Below are 21,326 nucleotides of genomic sequence, written 5' to 3'. Positions count from 1 at the left end.
TTTATTTCTGTTAAGTAGCTCCTAGTTACACAGAAGGCATTGTTCTCTTATTTTGTATTTGAGATCTTGGCCTTTTTAAAAGCATATGTGTTTATTTTGTGTGTGGAGCAATGCTGTATGTCCTCTGAGCTGAACTGCAGGGAGCTGTGAGTCACAGCGGGAGTGCTGGGAACTGAGTCAGGCTCGTTAGGCTCTCTGGACAACTAAAGAGGCAGAAGCATAGAGATCATTGTGACTGTGAGGCCAGCCTGGTCTACAGAGCGAGTTCCAGGATAGCCGTGGCTACACAGAGAAATCCTGTCTCAAAACAAAAATTTTTAGATAAATTTTATTGTATGTTTTCATTGTTTTCTAGTAATTTAATCATTATTCCCACACATGTACACCCATACCCTGTGTAGGTGTGGGGCTCAGAGGACAGTGTGGAGCTAGTCCTCTCTTGCCGCCTTGTGGGCCCTGGGCACCTAACTCGGGTTATCCAAGCTTGACAGCAGGCTCGTCCCTCCACTGGTGCTTGGTCCTTGGAGCACTTCATGTTTCTGTGGTCTCACAACAAGGATTGCAGGCCTAGCTTGTAACCTTGTGCCTCCTGATTTTGTCACTTAATTTGGGGACTACTTTAAACTTTTCTGTCTTTTTCTAGGTTCCTATTATTAAATTAACAGATTCTTTTACTGAAGTGAAAGTTGATATCAGCTTTAATGTCCAGAATGGTGTGAGAGCAGCGGACCTCATTAAAGATTTTACTAAGGTCAGAGCCTTGATTCAGTCTATATAGTAAAACTGTTAAAAAACCTAAGTTTGTCTTGAGCGTCCACTGAGCTGTGTTCTGTCCTTTACTTGGCTACTATGTTTGCATATTGTTGACAGATGATTCTTTGTATTCTGTATGCACCCTGTGAATGGGTTTATGAAAGACTGAGGACACTTCTTGGGCTGAGTGGCATGGGGCCTGTGGTGGTGGTACGTGGTGATTCTTGTTGGGTTTTTTGTTTTGTTTTGTTTTTGTTTTTGTTTTTCAAGCAGGGTTTCTCCGTGTAGCCCTGGCTGTCCTGGACTTGCTTTGTAGACCAATCTGGCCTCAAACTCACAGTGACCCTCCTGCCTTTGCCTCCCAAAGTGCTTGGATTACAGGTGTGTGCCACTGTGCCTGGCTTTTTTTATTTTTATTTGGTTTTGTCAACTTTTAATCTCCAAATTTAGACTAGAATCCTCCCTGGGAAGCCCTTTCTCAGTCTTAATCCCAAATTCCCTGTCAGGAGGTCCCTGCAAGTTTTACTGTTTTATCTTAAGATAATATTAGTTTATTTCAATTGGTTCCAAAATAAGGATGTTGCCAGTATCATCCTCAGAGCATCTTACAGATCCAGACAGTGGCTGCTGCGTCCCCAGAGTGAAAAGCACCCACAGCTCTTTAGCAGTTCTCTAGTTTCCAGTTACTGCTACTACTTTTTTTTTTTTTTTTTTTTTGGGGCTTGGTTTTTCAAGACAGGGTTTCTCTGTGTAGCCTTAGCTGTCCTGGATTCACTTTGGAGACCAGGATGGCCTGGAACTCATAGTGATCCACCTGCCTCTGCCTCCCGAGTGCTGGAATTAAAGGCGCGCACCACCACTGCCTGGCCTTTTGCTTGTTGTTTTGGGGTAAGGTCTCACTGTTTGTCTGGTATCAAGCTTAAATTCCTGTAGCTCAGTGTCCAGGAGTGCTGCTAGGGTCACAGTTGTGTCCTACCATGCTTCTTCCTGCTGGGCCTTGCTTCTCTTTCCCTGTCAGGTGTGCGAGAATATAGAAGGTAGAAAGAAAAAGAAAAGTATCTATTTTGGAGGGATTATGTATATGTACATATCTTTTCATAAAAAGAAACTGGAAGTTAAAAATTGTTTGCTTAGGGCTGGAGAGATGGCTCAGTGGTTAAGCGCACTGGCTGTACTTCCAGAGGTCCTGAGTTCAATCTCCAGCAACCACATGGTGGCTCACAACCATCTGTAATGAGATCTGGTGCCCTCTTCTGGCCTTCAGACATACATGCAGGCAGAACACTGTATTCCTGCATAATAAATAAGTCTTTAAAAATTGTTTGCTTAATAACAAGCAGTAGAAGATGACATGAAAAATCATGGTCACTTACTCTGGTAGGTATCGTGTTCTGTGCCTGGAGCATTAGCAGTTCTGGAGGTGTCAGATTTGTCAGCTCTGAGAGCCCTGCCCCATCTTTTGTAAGGCAGGGAGGAAGGGCAAGCCTAGGTGGTGGTCTGTCCCTGTGGATGGTGGCAAGCACAGCTGTGCTCTGGGCTGCTGCAGAATGAATTGAGGGACCTTGTTCTGTGGTAGAGAGCTACTTAGAAATGATTTCTTGAATTTCCTACTGGATTGGTGCCTTAAATATTGAGGGGCTTTGGCCTTTGTGCTGATTGTTTTCTTAAGAGACTATCCTTTGATCATGGTCATCGGGCTGGATGGGTAGTATGTCTGTCCAGAGAGCATGTGGCCGCTATTATCCTCATGAGGAGGAAGGTTTTCATTACATTCAAGGTTATTTCGAAAATTGTGTAAGGATCAGTTTATGCCCCTGGTGATGCTTTGGGCTATTACAATATAGGAATTCATTGAAAATGTAATTTCATTTCTCTTTCAGAAATATCCTGTATTGCCATACTTGGTTTTAGTATTGAAACAATTCTTATTACAGAGGGACCTTAATGAAGTATTTACAGGTGGAATTGGTTCTTATAGTCTCTTTTTAATGGCAGTCAGTTTCCTTCAGGTAAGTTGTGTGGGTGTGCTATACCACTGTACACTGAAAAAAAAAAGATAAACTACTTACAGAGACATTCTGGGAAAAAATTTTAAATCAAGCATTTAAAAATGCTTCTTTCTACACTGGGTACTTTTGTATAATTTAGCAAATTAGTATTTAAAAGTTCTTAGGAGAGAGCATGAAACTTCCTTAGGTATGTCAACATGCAGTGTTTGCCCTGGTTTCTGTAAGTGTGAGTACTAATAACAACCAAAAATACAGGGCTGTCTGGAGCTCAGTGGCCAGTCAGCAAGCTCTGGGTTCAGTGAAAGACCTTATTGCAGACTCTAAGATGGAAAGTGATTAAGGAAGACAGCTGGCATCAGCGTCAGACCTCTGACCTCATACACACACACACACACAGTGGCACACACAAAGGGGCTGGGAGGTGGCTCAGCCATTAATGTACTTGCATGCAAACCTGAGGTCTGAGTTTGGATCCCTGTAGCCCACATAAAAAGCTGATGCAGCGCAGTAGGTACCTATAATCCCGGCACTGGAGCGGCAGATACAAGAGGATCCCTGGGGCTTGTTGGCTAGCCAGTCTAGCCCAATAAGTGACCTCCAGGTTCAGTGATAGACCCTGCTTCAAAAAGGTGTGGTAGAAAAGAATTGAGGCTATGACTCAATGCTGGTACACAGCCTACCATGCGTAAAGTGTGGCTTTGATTCCCTAACACTGTTATCCAAAATAAAACATAGGTATAGTGGCCAAATGTAGTGGCAAATGTAGATATAGTGGCAGGCAGATCTCTGTGAGTTCAAGGCCAGCCTGGTGTACATAGTGAGTTCCAGGACAACTAGAACTGCACAATGAGACCCTATCTCAAAAACAAAAATAAATAAATTAATTAATGAATAGGCATTGTAGAAAGTGATTTAGGAAGATAACCTCTTATCAACTACTCTCTTTAATATGCATGTGTACAAACACACACCAAAAATAAAAACACATTTAAAGTAATTATCCATGTAATTTCAGCTGTAATTGAGACATGTTATTCTCGTAAGAGTCCTACTTTTGCCTGTTTAGCAGTGGTTGCCAGTAGCCAAGCTGCTGAGTGAGAGGTGAATTCCCTGATGTGGTTCCCACTCAGCATTACCTGCCAGGTCTGTACCCAGGGGGCATTGCATGGTTTCTGTAGCAGCAGCATAGCTGTCAACTGGTATCATAAACCAAAATCATGATAATAATAGTCGTCAGAGCAGTTAGGATCTCACTTACATCCTTCGTCCTTCACAACAGAGAAAGTCTAAAATAATTTCTTCCCTTTTTTTTTTTTCTGTTTTAGTTACATCCCAGGGAAGATGCTTGCATCCCCAATACAAACTATGGTGTTCTCTTAATAGAGTTTTTTGAATTATATGGACGGCACTTCAATTACTTAAAGACTGGCATCCGGATAAAGGATGGTGGTTCTTATGTGGCCAAAGATGAAGTACAGAAAAATATGCTTGATGGCTACCGGCCATCAATGCTATATATAGAAGATCCTTTACAACCAGGTACTGAGATTAGGTGAATGTGTGGCCTTCAGAGGGGATGTGGTACCCACCTCTTGCTTTGCTCTGCTCACACTCAAAATATTCAGACACACACACTAGTTGGGAGGTGGGGGGGACAGACACACGGGAGAATTTGTCTTCTTCAAGATAAGCTGTGACTAGAATCCCCTTGACCCTTTTAAAGCCAAGTAGAAGAGGAATACACTTTGGGGTGGGTTTGTAGGCATCTCTCTTCCTGTGGGCTGTTATTTCCAGCCAGTTGTCAGCAGGGCTTAAGGAGTTAAGCTGGAAGTCCTCAGATAGCAGTGAGCATGGGCAGCAAGTCCAGGAGATTGCTCTTGTTATTCACATTCTGACTGCTTTTTCCTAATATTGTGTAGCCCTTCTGCACCTCACTAGCTTTGGGAGTGGCTTAAAAGTGTACAGAAGGTAAATTTCTTCTGTGCTTTCACAAAGTTATATGATTTGCTTGTGATATGGAAAAGTATGTTTATAGCTAATATAGACAAAGAACAAGCAAACATCATCCTTCCTTATCCTATTGTTTTCAATTTAGCTTGGCTTTATTCTTAGGAGAGACTAGCCAGCAGTTTCTTTGTATAAGTGGCAGAATCCTTATTGTGCTAAAGTTGTATGCAGGAACCACGTGAAAGCTCTGCAAATGTTCAAGGACTTGCGTAAGGGGTGACAGCCCACTCATGATGCTCCTCCCATGAGGAAGCTATTGCCCTTGCTCCTCTGGACAAGGGCTCATCAGCATTCATTCATATTATCCAACAGCCAGGCTTACTTCTCTCTGTATCCATTTCTTTTAAAGGTAATGATGTTGGAAGGAGTTCCTATGGGGCCATGCAGGTGAAACAGGCCTTTGACTATGCCTATGTGGTGTTGAGCCATGCTGTGTCGCCCATTGCAAAGTACTATCCCAACAATGAAACAGAGAGGTAAGTCTAGTCCAGACGAGCCTGTTGCATCAAGAGTGGTTGGTACTTATCTTCGAGTTAATGCACACCTCTTTTTTGTTTTTTAAACCCATGCAGCATATTAGGTAGAATAATTAGAGTGACGGATGAAGTCGCCACGTATAGAGATTGGATATCAAAACAGTGGGGCTTGCAGAATAGGCCTGAGCCATCATGCAATGGTAAGACCTTCTCCTTGACGGTGGACTGGGTCTTAGAGGCTTTTTCTGTGTTGTGTGTATTTAATGGGAAGAAACGTTTTCCAATCTTTTGCCACTCTTTCAGGAAATGGTGTTACCTTGATAGTAGATACTCAGCAGTTAGATAAATGTAATAATAATCTGTCTGAAGAAAATGAAGCCCTTGGAAAATGTAGAAGTAAAGCCTCGGAATCTCTTAGTAAACACTCTTCAAACTCTTCATCAGGTCCAGTGTCCTCCTCCTCCGCCACGCAGTCCAGCTCTAGTGACGTGGTAAGTATGACTCATGCAGCCCCTGCATGGATGCCTGCCTGCTCTCTGTAGTTAACAGCTCAAACCCGAGGGTTGCTCCCTTTTTTCCAGGGGAAATTTCATAGCTTTCACTCTTGTACTTTTTCCTCAACATTTTTTTTTTTTTTAAAGAAAATTCAAAGTATAGTGAAGGTACAAGCTCTTTAGCCAGTACGTGCTCCATTAACATTTACCATTAGTTCATCTTACCTTTGATACATTTCAGAGAAGATGGCAGGCGCGGTCACACTTCACCCAGCCACACTGTTAACTGGATTTTGATTGTTTGAGTTTTGTCACCCAGAGCTCTAGTAAGACAATGAATGTCCCCATCAGCCCAGAAGATGCTTTATGACCAACAGTCTCAGGTCTCACCCCTAGAGGGCACTCTTGTTAAAGGATTTTCTAACACCATATGTTTTACCTGTAGGAGTTTATAGAAATGTGATCACATGATATATAGTATTATTTGTAAGGTTTCTTTCACTTTCTTAGGCTTGTTTTTATTTTCACTTTTTTAAAATATTTTTAATTGGGTTGTTAATTGATAATATGTGCTTAGCAGAAAGTTCAGTTAGTAAAAGTATAATTCAGGGTTCCCAGCAATTATGCCAGGCAGCTCACAACTACCTGTAACTCCAGGTGTGTGTGTGTGTGTGTGTGTGTGTGTGTGTGTGTGTGTGTGTGTGTGTTCTGGAACTCAATATGTAGACAATTCAGAGATCCATGTGCTTCTACATCCCAAGTGCTGGGATTAAAGGTGCCTGGCTCAATTTAGTTTGTATTCAGTGTTACACAGCTATTTTCACTCTTAATTCAAGGCTATCTCCAGCCAGGCATGGTGGCACAGCACTTGGAAGGGCAGAGGAAGACAGATCTTTAACCAGCGCTATGTAGGGAGATGCTGTCTCAGTCCCCCCACCCTCCAAAACAAAACAAATACCCATATTGTCAGTTGCCTCTTCCAGCTCCCCTCTCCCCTATCCTTTAATCTACTTTCTGTCTCCATTGTGGTGAATTACATATTTTCTTTGTCAAAGAAAACTTTGAATCTATTAAAGTTTAAGGTGGGGTTGTCTTTTCTTTGAAATTTGATTTTAATGTGTGATTACAAAAAAGTCCTGTTAGGGTCTTAGCAGTCCGTGCTAGCCTTGCATGCTCTCTGGTTTTAGTCCCTTGCTCTGCATAAATCAGGTTTGGTGTATGCCTGCAATCCAGTAATAGGGACAGTGGAGGCAGGTGTTAAAAACATCCTAGCATAGTAGGCTAGCCTGGGCTAAATGAGACCATGTCTCAAAGAAAAAAATATGAAAGAAAATTAGAATTTTACATTGTTGATAAATGATAGCGTATCATATCATTGTAGAGTCATAAATATTCAAGTGCAGGGCCTCCTGGCATCTGTGGGTTCTGGAGTGGGAATGAATGCTAGGCTAGATGTCCCAGGTAGAACCTGCCTTGGAAAGAAGGGTTTAGTGTGCCAGCAAAAAGCAGCCAAGAAGCCAGACGAGGCTTAGACAAGGATCACTGTCATCCTAGACTCTCCAGTTGAGTCCTTACATCTGCCATCTTGTGTCTGATTGAAGATACTGGGCCATGCCTGAGTCCTAGGTGCCTCCCTCTGTATCCTGGGCTATCAACAAAAGCTCCCATCAACTGGCCCATGCACAATCGATCTAAGAAATCACTGGGCACAGTGGTGCAGGCCTTTAATCCCAGCACTTGGGAGGCAGAGGCAGGTGAATTATTGTGAGTTCGAGGCCAGCCTGGTCTACAAAGTGAATCTAGGACAGCCAAGGCTACAACAGAGAAACCTTGTCTCAAAAAACCAAAAAGAGAGCAGCTAGAAGCCCAGCAGTGGTAGTACACACCTTAATCCCAGCACTAGGGAGGCAGAGACAGGCAAATCTCTTGTGAGTTCGAGGACAGCCTGGTCCACAGGGCGAGTTAAGGACAGCTAAGGCTACACAGAGAAACCCTGTCTTGAAAAACTAAAAAGAAAAACAAAACAAGAAATTAGGTAGATGTGGTCAGTGACTTGGCAATAGACAGAAGCCCATGGTGAAATGGAGTGCCTCAGGTGCTTGGAGACGGGGCTTGTAAAATGACTGACTGGGAACGAGAGCGCCTGAGTTTAATACCCAGTACCCACTTGGTGTGGACTGTGTGTATGGGCAGCTGTAACGTTGGAAGCAGAGGCAGAAGCTTCTCATTCAGTGAGAGACCCTGTCTCAAAATAAAGTGGAGAGGGACAGAGGAGGACACAGTTGTCTGGTCTCTGGCTGTGCGTGCTTTGGATGCACACACTTTCCACCCACAGCATTTGAAGGAAAGCCTCTTGAGCTCCCAGATGTGTCTGCTTAGATTAGAATGTACTTAGCTGAATATGACAGTTACTAATGTATTGCTTCCTACCCCATGTCACTTGTGTTAGGATTCTGATGCAACACCATGCAAAACCCCCAAACAACTGCTCTGCCGTCCACCCACTGGCAACCGGGTGGGCTCACAGGATGTCTCTTTGGAGACCTCACAGGCAGTTGGGAAAATGCAGAGCAGCCAAGCCACTAACACAGCCAATAGCAACAACAAATCACAGGTGAGTAGAACTTGTGCTTGTCAGTATCAGAGAGTTAGAATTTCTCTTTCAGTTTTAAAGTGTATATTTATTAAAGCATCATTTATGACAAGGATGAATATGCTATCCATACTTACTGCAGTTGATAACTTAAATTTTTCAGGGCATTGCTCTTCTCCATGTTTGTTAGCCCCATCACACCTTCTCATGCCTTTACTAAACACTAATATTTCACAGGGTGTATTGCCTCAACACCTGTTAACATGTCCTGATTGGTATGGACCGATCAGATAACAGTTGTGTTTATACGGATTTAAAACCACTTAAGCTTATCCTAATTTAAATTTAATTCTTGCCTAGTAGTATTATTGGAAGAATAATGAAACACAACCTGAAAAAGCAGAACTCATAGACAGACAGCATAGTGCACTTTATATTTAGTAGCATGGAGTCATTTTTGATTCCTGCTCATCAGCTGTGGGGAGTATGACCTTTAACATTTCATTTAACCCTTCTGTGTGTTACTTGTCATCTGGATGGATTTAGTTATATATCTACCTTACCTATAAAGTGATGGCAAAATAGTATATCTTTTAAATTCCTAATGAATATTATGTTAATACTTATAAAATTGCTTAGGGCACTTAGAAAATACTTAGCATATACTAAATGTCATATAGTTAGACTTCTCACTTGTGCACAGTGGCTACCATGCACTTAAAGAACAAGCTGTTTTGTCATTTGTTTCCAAGCATGACAATGCTTCTAAAACCAGGTGCTTTGAGGCTCCTTGTAAGATCCTGTAGTGACATAGATCTTAGGGCCAGCCCGGCCCCTTTGTACTCTGAGCATTGAGGCTGAGCAGTAGCTGAGTGAAGAGCAGAGTGTGAGTGGTCCTCATGGCTGTGCTTGAAGTACATTGGCATGGAATGTCCACAGCATTCCTAGAAATTATTCTTATGTCAGTTATCAGGTAGCTGGAGACAGGTTCAGTTAAGTAGCATCAGCTTTGACTTCAGTGTTTACAGTTGCCTAATAGTGTTTCTAACAGCCATGAGTGAGGAATCAGGCAAAAGGAGGAAGCTTTTGATACTGGTCTCTGCCATGCATTTACTCTCTCATCCTCAGATGTAGCAGGGACCGTGGGAAAAGGCCTTTTGGTGGCTGTGATTTGACTTACCCAGTCTACTGTACCTCCACAGCCTTAGCATGATTACCAGATGCAGATACAGGGAGAGACAGGGCTAACCAAGAGACTGGTGCAGTAGGAAGCCAGAGGGGCTGACGTTGGAAACAGAAAGGAGCAGCCACTGCCCCTGACCTGCCTGTAAATTACGTAGGTCTGACCGCCTCTTCCAGTTCTGCTGCTGGGCGTGTGCTGTGAGCTGTAGGATCCTGGAATCTTTCATGTTGTACACATGCTGTCAGAAAGAGAAGTTATGCTCTGTTCACTAGAGAGCTCACCCCTGTTATTCCTCCTTTTCTAGCCTCTAAAAAAGTCTGTAGGAGCTGGGCATGATGGCACACTCCTTTAATCCCAGCACTTGGGAGGGAGAGGCAAGCTTGCACTACCAGGAAGCGCCAGCTCAGCCAGGGTGACAGGGACTGTCTCAGATTGGCACACAAATTAGAATTGTTGGTGGGGATCCGTGGTAGGGGGTGTGCCTACCCATTTCTCGTTTGGAGAGCTGCCCCTGCATTCAGGTTTGCCAGTGGACAGCTCTGCTATTTTTCTGACTGCTTTCTTCTTCTGCAGCATGGATCAGCAAGGCTCTTCCGTTCTTCCAGCAAAGGCTTCCAAGGTACAGCTCAAACAAGCCATGGTTCCTTGATGACAAGCAAACAGCATCAAGGCAAATCCAATACTCAGTATTACCATGGCAAAAAGAGGAAACACAAGAGGGACGCGCCCCTCTCAGACCTTTGTAGATAGTCGGCGCTGTGCGACGGACTGTCTTCTGTGTGCAATGATCTCGTGCTCAGGACAGTTGCACAGGGACTCCTGGGACGGCAGGAGCCTCACACTGTTCAGACATTGATTTAGCAACTGCATTTTTTCCCAGCTCGCCACGGAATGGATCATGAAGACTGACAACTGCAAAAACAAAAAGCAAGCAAAAAAGGGGGAAAATGGCTGCTTATTTGATAAGTCATGTGCTACAACAGGGTCACTTTAAGATTTAAAGCTTGAATGTAAAATAAATATATTTCTCATTGGCTTTATGCAGAGTTATAGGGGATAGTGCTCAGTGTGGGTAGCTGATAGAGACAGAGAGCAGTTTCAAGGAGATGGGTGGGAAGGCCAGCAAGAGCATCTCATAGGAAGTCAGATTCCAAGAGGGAAAATGATTTGTGCATGTTTTTTTTAAAACTAATTTTGCATATATTTGCCATTTTATTGTGTGTATATATAGAAGACCATATAGGAAATTGATATTTGTAATAGTGGATTTGTTAATACTTTTTACATAACATTACTGTTTGAATTGTAAACAGATTTTTTTCTCAGGATTAGTTTGAAGAATAATCTGAGTTGTCATCCTAACACTCACACAGGGAAGTGATTAGCTCTGTTGCTCTATTTGTTTTCCTCGGCATTGAAATGACTTCATAGAACCCTTGTGACCTGCTGCGAAATTCTTTCCTCTCTAAAAAAAAGGTTTTATGGTGGCAAATGATGTTTTTATTTTGTAAAAAAAAAAAAAGAAAAAGATGTGCTATGTAGTTTGTGTATACACTGACCAACCTCTAGTCACCTCTGAGAATGAACTCAGCTGCCCTCAGCGTGGCTGTCCTCTGGGCTCGGGGCAGCAGCAGGACTGTGTGTGTTTCCTTCACAGTCTCTTCTCCCCTCCTCCCTTCTTCCTCATAGGAAACAAAAGGCCACCCTGGGCCTGCGCTCTTCCTGTCACAGTGCGACCTCTAGCTCCACAGACCTCGCATGCCGGCTCCTCTGACCTGTGTGCTTTGTGCTTGTGGTGTCGTCTCTCATTCTTTTTAAGTTCATGCTTACTACTGTGGGAGAGAATAACTGTAAACAGCTTTAATTAAATCATACTTATAAAAAACTATTTTCTTATACTCCACTTTATGCTTTTGGTATGTCGATCTTTAAAAATTAAATGGTCTTTGATAATGGATCGATTTTGTATTGCCTTATTAAGACCAAATACTTCTTGTCATCCCATTCTTTAGCCTCTCCTTTAATGGAATTGCTGTCTTTAATTAAAACTTTGTAAACACTGGTTTGTTTTACTCATCCTGTAACTTTTGGCTGTGGTCAGCTATGAGTGCAAACGTGTAATCCTGTTACTCATCACCTGCTGAGTCCGAGACTCAGGTGGGATATTTAACATGATGGATTGTACTCGCTCGTCATCAGAGTGGCTTTGGAGGTGAAAGCCCTCATGTCTAGCATCAGTGTGTGTGTATGTGGCTCTGTTCGGTATGGCCGTTTCCGAGATGGGAGTCTTTTATGTATGTATGTGTGAAGTATTGTTGGCTTTTAGGGATTTCTTTTATATACACTTATGAAACACTGAAGACCAATCAGACCGCTGATGGACACTTAGTGCAACTTTTTGTAATGAAAATAATGCTATAAAGTAAGACCAAAACTGGTGTCATCATTGAAATTAACAATTTTCAATATGTTGATATTTTAATTTACAATGGGGAAAAATGTGTTCCACAACTGGAAATTCACAGTACTGTGTAAACTGTGGAGGATTTTAAATGTGATGTTATTTTGACTGTTTTAAATTTTAGAGTCACATTTTATTCCGATCAGAATTTTTATCAGGATGTTGAAGTTTTGTTGTTTTGGAACTAGTTTGTCATAACATATTGTGCATAATCACAGTATTTATTTTGTAGGGCTTGTGAATGTGTAGACTTATGTTTACCGGTATGGGAACAATTATTTATAAAATAATATTAAATCCAGTATTAGCTGCCTACTTCAGACACTTAACACCTGCAGAGACCTGTGTTACATTTACCACGCTGACGTTTCTTTAAAGGATCACCCTCATTGTTGAAAGTAAATGTACTCTTAGGCGGGCTATTAGTGTCCAATAAGCATGTGATTATATTAAGGTGGTGGTAGCGGGAAGATAATCTTGATTCCATTGGGAATCTTAGGTTTTCGTAAATTTATTGGGAAAATAGTTTTTCCTGTACTGCTGATGTTTCTTTTTGGTAAACAGTATCTTTCTAAAAGAAAAAGCATGAAGGAGAACCGAGGTGTGTACACATTTCCTCAGATGACCAGCATTGTATTCGTGAATACTGTGTATCTGGAATGGACGGCACGGACGCTGTCCATTTTTCAATCTGAAGTAAAATACTTTCAAGAACTTTTAGTTTGCCTGCTCATTTGTTTTGTACGTTTTTGTCTTTGTCTTTGCCTCCCGTCTGTCTCTCTCGAATTTCAGTACTTTAGATGAAGGTTTTTGTAACTGTCTCTGAAACATACGGTAACCTTTTCCGGTTGGTCTTTCTGTACCCATGCATTGCTAGTAGCCTTCTTTGGCCTTCTTAGAGGGGATTTTTACAAATACCGCCTCCCTGTGGTGACATCTCTCCAGCGGTCGTGTTTGTGTACCTGTCGCAAGAAACATTGAAATGCTCCTATGTAGTGGTGGCTAGTAGGCTGGAGAGGTATCCACAGAGAGCCCCAGTGTGGTTTGGAGAAATCGGTATGAAAAGAAAGTGCCTTTTCCCCCCTCCCCAGAGTTACAGTGTGCCCAGGATGGTCTTTTGTTTGAGGATTCTACACTTAGTTTTCAAGCCTAGCTTTCATCTATAGGATCTTCAACTTTTAAAATATTCTTTTAGAAGATTGTGTGTATATGTGAATGTATGTGCGCCCTATATTATGTACAGGAGCCCATAGCAGAAGAGCATCTTGGATGTCCTGGAGCTAGCGTGGGTGCTGGGAACTGAGCATGGGGCCCTTGAAAGAGCCCCAAGCACTCTTAACTGCTGTGTCATTGCTACAGCCCTAGGTTTTTGGCTGTTAAGTGTGCTCCCTCCAGTCTTCAGCAGTTGGCCGTGTCATACATTTGTCTGTTATGAGAGCATTTTACCCCAGTCTGCCTTAGGGCCCTCTCTCGGCGTTAGGTTGTTTTATTCATCCCAGATCTTCCTGCTTATAATGCCTCTGGATCATAAGGCAGTGTTGTCTCTTTGCAGGGGTGGGGCGGTAGGGGTGGGAGTTAGGGTTTGTCTCCTGGGATGATGTTAAGACATGCTGTAGTCCAGTTGACCTCAAACATGAGATCATCCTGCCCCAGCCTCCCAGGTGCTAGTATTAATGGTGTGTGTTACTGTGCTCTGCTTGCTCTCAATTGGTCTCTTTGCTCTGGAATCTTCAGTTTCCTGTTTTCATACCCTGCTGTGTGACGGTGAGCATGTGTTGTGTGCTGTGGCTTCTGGCTTAGCCACTTGAGGCTTTCAGAAAGGCAAGAAAGTCAGGAAGAGTGGAAACGGGCAGTGCAGGGTCATCCTGATGCTGTGGCTTATGTTTATTGAGTCTCCTCCCTGATGAATGGGGATATGCTGAATGAATGTTCTAGAAGTCAACCCTGATGAATCCTGGGTTATTTTTTGCAGTCCCAGTTGGCTGGTGAGCACTTTGGAACTGCTCAGTTCCTTTCATCCTCTTTGCTTGGGGTTTTTATGTTGCCCTGAAGCAAAGACTGTTAACAGAGAATTGATTCTTGTACCATTAAGAAATAAATGTTCGGGGCTGGAGAGATGGCTCAGTGGCTGCTCTTCCAGAGGACCTGAGTTCAGTTCCCAGCGCCTACATGACAGCTCACAACTGTCTGTAACTCCAAGATCTGACACCCTCACACAGACACACATGCAGGCAAAACACCAATGCACATAAAATAAAAATAAATAAATTATTAAGGATTAAATCTTATCACTGATACTGAAATGTGAACTTGAAGCTCTCCAAGCCTATGAATCAAGTGAGTGTGTGTGTTTGTGTGTTTTGAGGTGGCCTCATTCTAACTCACTCTGTAGACCAGGCTGGCCTCCAACCTCCCAGGTGCTGGGTAAAGAAGTGTGCCACCGTGTTTGGAAAACTTTTTTTTTTTTTAAAGAATTTATTTTATGTATGAGTGCTATATTTGCATTTACATCTGCATGCCAGAAGAGGGCATCAGATCCCAGTATTAGGTGGTTGTGAGCCACCTCATAGGATTGCTAGGAATTGAACTTAGGACCTCTGGAAGAGCAGTCAGTGCTCTTAAGCTCTGAGCCATCTCTCCAGCCTGTTGAAACAGTCTTGATAAGAGAGCAGCATCCACTGGAAGCAGTTAGTGAGCCAAGGCTTCTTTCTGTAGGGGTTGCTTTAAGCTTGACCTGTTAAGAGTCAACTGCTGTAATTTCCGTAAGTGGCAGTTCATCTAGTGGAGTGTTGAGAAGGTGCAGTGCACACTTGGGAGCATTGTCGCCTTGTCTCTTCAGAACCTCAAGAGCTCCAGAGTATTTTCCAGCTATTATGTCAGATTGTCCTTGGGACCTGGGCAGTGGTGGCGCACGCCTTTAATCCCAGCACTCGGGAGGCAGAGGCAGGCAGATCTCTGTGAGTTTGAGGCCAGCCCGGTCTACAAAGCGAGTCCAGGACAGCCAAGGCTACACAGAAACCCTGTCTCAAAAAAACAAAAAACAAATTGTCCTTGGGTGGAATGGGTGTAAAAGATTGCCCCTCCACATTTTCATAGAGCTAAGACCTGAGAGATTGTCTGGGGAAGCCTGCTTAAGACAGTCTGGTTAACTAGCCAATGGCTCGGCTCACTGTAATCAAAGGTTTATCATTTTGAGTAAGTATTTGGCCTCCTACTTAAGCTTCCCACTGAGTTTGCTCTAATCCCTAGTCTAGAGGGGGCAGCTGTGAGGTACTGTGAGGCTCAAGTATGTCCTGGGCGTTAGGGGACAGAGCCAGAGCAGTGTTCTGTGAGATTGTGTATTGCAGTGAATGTGTTTATTGGTGGTTGGTAATTTTAATTTTACATTTTAGGGTTTTGGTTTGGTTGGCCTCTGCCTCCCGGAGTGCTAGGATTAAAGGTGTGGCGCCATCACCGGCTGGCACTTTTCAGTTTTTTTAAAAATAGGAAAATGGGTTTATTTGTAGTCTGAGCCAGAGTGACACTTCCCGCTGAGGTTCCTGTCGCTGTCCCTCCATCAGCCTGTGGTCTGCGGCTTCCCAGCAGCTTGCTGGAGAGGGGCTCTGTTAAGGAGTCTGGAAGGCCGTGGTGTTAAAAGTGCTATGGAAATGGCAGTCCTCATAGTGGTCACTCCTAGGTGGTGGCTAGTACTGTTGGGGTGTAGGGCTTGCCTCCTAGGACCCAGGGCCCAAAACTACCTGCATTGTCAGCCTCATTCTCTGATTTGGGGTGCAAACTCATCTTCCTCTTTCCTTGGGTTCCATGCTGTTAACAGCTGTTCAGGGGTCAGTTTAACCTTTTACATTGAGCGCCTCTAAACCTAGTCTCTGAAGTGTCTAAGTCCTTGAAAGTCCAGCAGTCCCAGGACTCATCCATCCTCCGCTAAGGAATGTTGCTTCCGTGTGCACTGTTAAAGGCGGGCTGGGGTGGGTGGGTGGGGGGCGGAGTCAGCAGCCAGTGTTGCCTTTGCACATAGAGTGAGATAGGCTGCTACGTCAACATTTTGCTCTGGTAGCCTATCCTGTAGACACCTGCTTAGGAGTTGGGCGCTGTTGGCTTGTGTCTAACCAGCTTTCTGTTTATTTTCTTCTCTGATAGCGCTGCCTTCAGGGTTAAGCAACGCAGACACCCATGAGGTGCTGGACGTGTGAGTCCTCAACTCTCCAGTCTTGTCTAGTTTCTGCTGCAGAGGCACTAAAAGGAATTTACCAGAAAGAGATTTGATACAAATGGTTTATGAAATCTCGACATTTCCGAGGCCGTGTGACTGGGCACCAGTGATGAAAACTGAGTGAATTTCACACCTGGAAGCATTTTTTTTTTTAAAGCTCGCAGTGTCTTCAAAGATGTCAGTTGTTTGCCTTGAAAGTTTATAAATTGCACTTCTATGCACACACACCCTATCCCATGGGGCTTATTTACAATCTGCAGTTCAATAAAGGCTTTGTGCTTTCTTTAATCTTCATACCTCTGGTATGAGCGTCTACGTAAATCCGGAAGAGCTACTCAAGACAAATTCTCAATGCAGCCATGTTTAGATGCAGTGGACGTTTCCTTGCTCGCACATCTGATGGCAAAACATTTTTGTTCTTACAAGTGCTGCCAGTGAAGAAGTCTGAGACACTCCACTGTAACCAGTACAAAGCTGGAAACAGAATTTGGTTATTTGCAAATGGTGGCCAGTTTTTGCTTGGGTTTTTGTTGTTGTTTGTTTGAGATAGAATTTTACCACGTAGCCCTAGAAGGCCTGGAACTCACTTCCCAAGTGCTGGCATCAAAGACGTGCCCCACCATGCCCAATTTTATCTTGCTGTGTAAGCTATTTTTATTTTTTAAGATTTATTTATTTGGGGGCTGGAGCAATGGCTCAGAGATTAAGAGCACTGTCTGCTCTTCCAAAGGAGCTGAGTTCAATACCCAGCAATGACATGATGGCTCACAACCATCTTTAATGTGATATGATGCCCTCTTCTGGCCTGCAGGTGTACATGTAAGCAGAATACTGTATAATCTCTTTTTAGATTTATTTTTTTAAAATTTATTTATTTAATGTATATAAGTGCTTTGCCTTCATACACATCAGAAGAGAGATTCAGATTCCATCACAGATGGTTGTGAGCCACCATGTGGTTGCTAGGAATTGAACTCAGGTCCTCTGGAAGAGCAGCCAGTGCTCTTAACCTCTGAGCCATCTCTCCAGCCCTTGCTCCGTAAACTTAACTGCTGTAAGGAATTGCAGTACTTTGCTATAGATTTATTGGAGCAAGGCACAGCCTGTTTGACAGAACAGTAGGGAAAGGAGCTTGATGATGGACCACTTGTCTAGTGTGATGCAGGCCCAGCGTTTGAGGCTCAGTACTACTGGAGGGAGGGAGGGACAGAAACAATTGTCTGAGAGGCAGGGTTATTGACTCTTAGAGTCCAGGCGGTGGCCAGGTGGAAATTTATTGTCTGCCTGGGACCCCACTAAGAAAACCAAGCTGATTAGTATCAAGTTGTTCCGTAGTGTATATAGACTGCCTAGGAGAAGCCAACCGGGCCATTAGATTCCTTCTTCTCACTCCTTGAGAGCCAGAGAAAACAAAATTAGAATCCTTTTCAGTAGCATCCCAGTCGGTTCTCAGTAAATGATGAGCCGGGAACAATTCTACCCATCACTCAGGGAGTTTGCGCATATGTACGCTTCATTGTGAGGAAGCTCCCTGGGTCTGCTTGGGAGTAACCTAAGCTAGTTTTTGTGCATTTGCCCATATCAATGAGTGGGGCGTGGGGGGGGGAGGGTTGGGGCCCGGTGTCCCTCTTTTAGAGTACCTGAAGCTCCCTGTTGTCTGCAGATGTGCAGAACTAATCCTTACCAGATATTGTACTGGCCAGTGGGAGTTGCCTTTGTTAATCAGCTTGGTAAATGCCCCAACGTTAAGACACCAGTGGGCTTCTGTGCAATGTCCAGCGCTTTCAGCTTAATCTCAAATACATGTTTTAGAAAGCTGCGATAGTGACACTCTTGAACCAAGTTTACTAAGTTAAAACAAAACCAAAAATCCCTATTTTTTTCCCCACACAGTCTTCCTATGTAGGCTAGGCTGACTTTGAACTCAGATCTTCCTGCCTCACTTCCTCAAGCCAGGATTATAAGTGTGAACCACCGCCAGGCATGGTGGCGCATGCCTTCCAGGACTTGGGAGGCAGAGGTGGGTGAATCACTGAGTTTGAGGACAGCCTGGTCTACAAAGCGAGTGCAGGACAGCCAAGGCTACACAGATAAACCCTGTCTTGAAAAACCAAAAATAAGAAAAAAATGTGTACCACCATGCCCACTTCAGTGTTATGTTCTCTCAAGAGACTATAAGTTCTTAGGAAAGTTTCGCTTTTTTTAAAAAAAAAAAAAAGAAAACTAGGATCTTATGTAGCCCAGGCTAGCCTTACACCTGCTATGTTTCCCAAGATGACCTTGTATTTTTTATTTCCTTGCCTGCCCCTCAAATGCTGGGATTTAGGCATGCACCACCACACCCAGTTTACTGGGTGCTAGGGATTAAACCCAGGGCTTTGTGCATGCCAGGCAAGCACCCTACCCACTGAGTGGGTCCCCAAACAGCACTCTGTTCCTTTGCCGTTTTCCACTTTTAAGAAAACCAGCCTTGCTTTAGGCAAAACTGATGGGGACAAGGATTGGTTCTTTGGTCACTTCTACCTACCTATTAATAAAGTCCACCTTTTGGTCTTTGAGACAAAGACCCTGTAGCCCCGGCAATCCTGGAACTCACCACATAGTCCAGGCTGGCCTTGAACTCATGTTTCAGGATTCAGGGTAAAGAGGAAGAGCTCCCAGCCAGAGTTAACTGGATTCCAGTTATTTGAACCAGAGAGGGGCAGAGCTGCCCTGCGTTTGTTTTTTTGAGCACAAGGCTGGCGGAGAGGGCTGGGAATAAAAGCCAACCTAACTGTGGGAAATTCCAGTCTTCTCTAAGCTCTAGGTGCACAACAATATTTTAAAAGATGTTTTCCTTGGATCACATTCTTGAGTCTTGTGGCTGGAGTTTCTGCTGCAATGCCTCTTTTCTGGCATTCAGCAGTAAGTGAGACAGTCTGCGTTGACCAGCTTAACCAAGAAATGCAACATTTTTGGCTTTTGCTTGGGAACATTTTGCCTTTTAAGTAAAATGGTTTAAATTCTGTGTTTGTCTAAGAAGACCATTTTTTTAAATCCAAGGAACTGGGCCTCTGAAATAATCTACCTGTGTAAAACAGAGAGGGGAAAGAGAGAGGAGAGAGAGGTTGTGGGTGGAGGGATGGTCTGGTGGTGGTGGTTGTAATTTTGTTCTAAATTAAGCGTGTATGCGTTTAAAGCAGGTAAATAATGCCTTTTTTAAAAAGTTGTGGAATTAAAAGAGGAACCAACCAATGGATGGGTATGAATAAAACAATTTCCCCCCCTCAAGACAGGATTTCTCTGTAATAGCACTGGCTGTCCTGGACTCACGTTGTAGACCAGGCTGTCCTCGAACTCATGAAGATCTGCCTGCCTCTGCCTCCTGAGTGCTGGGATTAAAGGCATGTGCTACCATGCCTTATTTTTTAATAAAAGATATACTTTATTTTATTTTTGATTTTTCGAGACAGGGTTTCTCTGTGTAGTCTTGGCTGTCCTGAACTCACTTTGTAGACGAGGCTGGCCTTGAATTCAACAGAGATCCACCTGCCTCTGCCTCCCAAGTGCTGGGATTAAAGGCGTGCACCACCAAACCAGGCTGATATATTTTAGTTTTATGTGTTTAAGTTTGGTCTGGTTTGCCCATGCATCTTGTGCTTGAAATGCCCAAAGAGGCCAAAAGAGGGCAGCAGAGCTCCCAGACCTGGATGTAGAGACTGGTGAGCCTTCTTGTGGTGTTGAGAATCCAGGTTCCCTGCAAGAGCAGGAAGCACTCTTAACCACTGAGCTATCTCTTCAGCCCCTGGAAAATGCCTTTAATGTTTAATGTTAACATTAAAAGGGAAGAAAGGGGTTATTAAAAGAATGAAGTGGCCTCTTTAAATGAAATATCAATTTTCAGAAGATTAACCACTCAACTTACGCTACATAACACCAGCTCTGCACTTAGGGCGCCAGGAATGTGGCTCTGCTTGAGCACTCTTCAAAATAACCTTGAGGAGGATTGCACCAGGCTTCCCTCTTGTTTAAAAATCCACTTCACCACAACAGTGCTTCCAAGTACCAGGCTTAACTACTCAGGACATCCCCACAGGCGAGGAGACAGGAAAGGCCTATGTGGAGTGAGAGGCAGAGAGCAAGGGAGGCATGGAGGGTCTTAGGCCGCACCAAGAAAGTGCAAGACAGATCTTTGTGGGCCAGGGCACCAGTGTTGCTGTCATGCCGAGGCGTTCGAAATGCCTCCCCCGACTTGTGGGCTAGCCACTTGCAAAGTGTGCTGAGTGGTTTTTCCCTAGGGCTGAGGGACGGTCACTGCTGCCTCTCAGTGACATGTTTCCTCCACTTCTCAACTTTTAGGTTTTGAAATGAAGTATGAAGTGTTGACTTCCTAATATTCTTAAGTCTCTAGGCCTGCGCTCAGCGTTTCTGCTCCTGTGACTGTAAATGCTCTTCTTACCAACCGAGCTATGTGATAAAGTGGAGTGCAGCAGGGGACAAGGATGCTGTGCCTGGAATCACATGCTGGGCTGCCTCGCTACATCCTCAGTCCTGTTTCCTTTTTCTAAACAAGCATTTTAATTTTTTTCCCCAGGAGTTTGGCAATTGAGCCTAAACTCTGTCTGTGTGTGAACCACCAACCCCACCCCCACCCCCTGCCAATTACTCAGCTGCACCAGGTGTTTTGTCACAGTCACCTCAGTTGCCTGAGGCTTCAGCTGAGTTCGATGTGCAGATGTTAACTTGGCCCCACACCCCCCTGCACCTGGGAGCCTGCCTTTACCTGTCCACACCGCAGCTCATCTGTTTCCTGAATTTCCCTCTTCATAGAGTCGGCTAGGTGTCCACCCACCCAGCTCCCTGGAACACAGCGCACTGCTGTAAACATCTGAAAAGTGCTTTGCATTTGTGTTCAATTTCAGAATTCTGGTTGGGAAAACATCTCTCAGAATCTGAAAGCATCATTTTCAGTGTCATTAGAAGTCCCTATTGGTTTGATAAATTTTCCTCTCAGACCTTTTAGGATCCCACCCCACCCCATTCCACACACACACAATGTTCTGAAACATTGCCGTATGGAAATTGAGTCTTGTCTATTGTGCAGGGCACTCCACAGTATGGGTGTTCTGACTGGTGGCATACACCCTTCAGATACTGGGAA

The 21,326-nt window shown here is 43.8% G+C and overlaps 1 protein-coding gene across 5 annotated transcripts in view; it reads left to right on the top strand.

The window, feature by feature from the left end:
• The window catches only part of TENT4B (terminal nucleotidyltransferase 4B), a 63,898-nt gene extending 47,423 nt beyond the window's left edge, over window positions 1-16,475 (top strand). For 3 of the 5 annotated variants that reach the window (XM_084757156.1, XM_084757155.1, XM_084757152.1), the window contains 8 exons: window positions 644-751; window positions 2,634-2,762; window positions 4,088-4,301; window positions 5,119-5,245; window positions 5,342-5,445; window positions 5,549-5,736; window positions 8,189-8,353; window positions 10,089-12,690. In XM_084757156.1, the coding sequence (XP_084613282.1) occupies window positions 644-751; window positions 2,634-2,762; window positions 4,088-4,301; window positions 5,119-5,245; window positions 5,342-5,445; window positions 5,549-5,736; window positions 8,189-8,353; window positions 10,089-10,265 (1,212 nt within the window). In that variant the 3' untranslated portion in view covers window positions 10,266-12,690. Of the gene's footprint in view, window positions 1-643; window positions 752-2,633; window positions 2,763-4,087; window positions 4,302-5,118; window positions 5,246-5,341; window positions 5,446-5,548; window positions 5,737-8,188; window positions 8,354-10,088; window positions 12,691-16,113 lie in introns of those variants that run through there. The other 2 variants (XM_084757153.1, XM_084757154.1) reach the window with 2 other exon arrangements.
• The last annotated feature ends 4,851 nt before the right edge of the window (window positions 16,476-21,326 follow it).

Source organism: Acomys minous (genome assembly GCF_964271855.1).
Source record: "Acomys minous genome assembly, chromosome: 14".
NCBI lineage: Eukaryota > Metazoa > Chordata > Mammalia > Rodentia > Muridae > Acomys > Acomys minous.
This window is presented reverse-complemented; position numbering and strand designations above follow the sequence as displayed.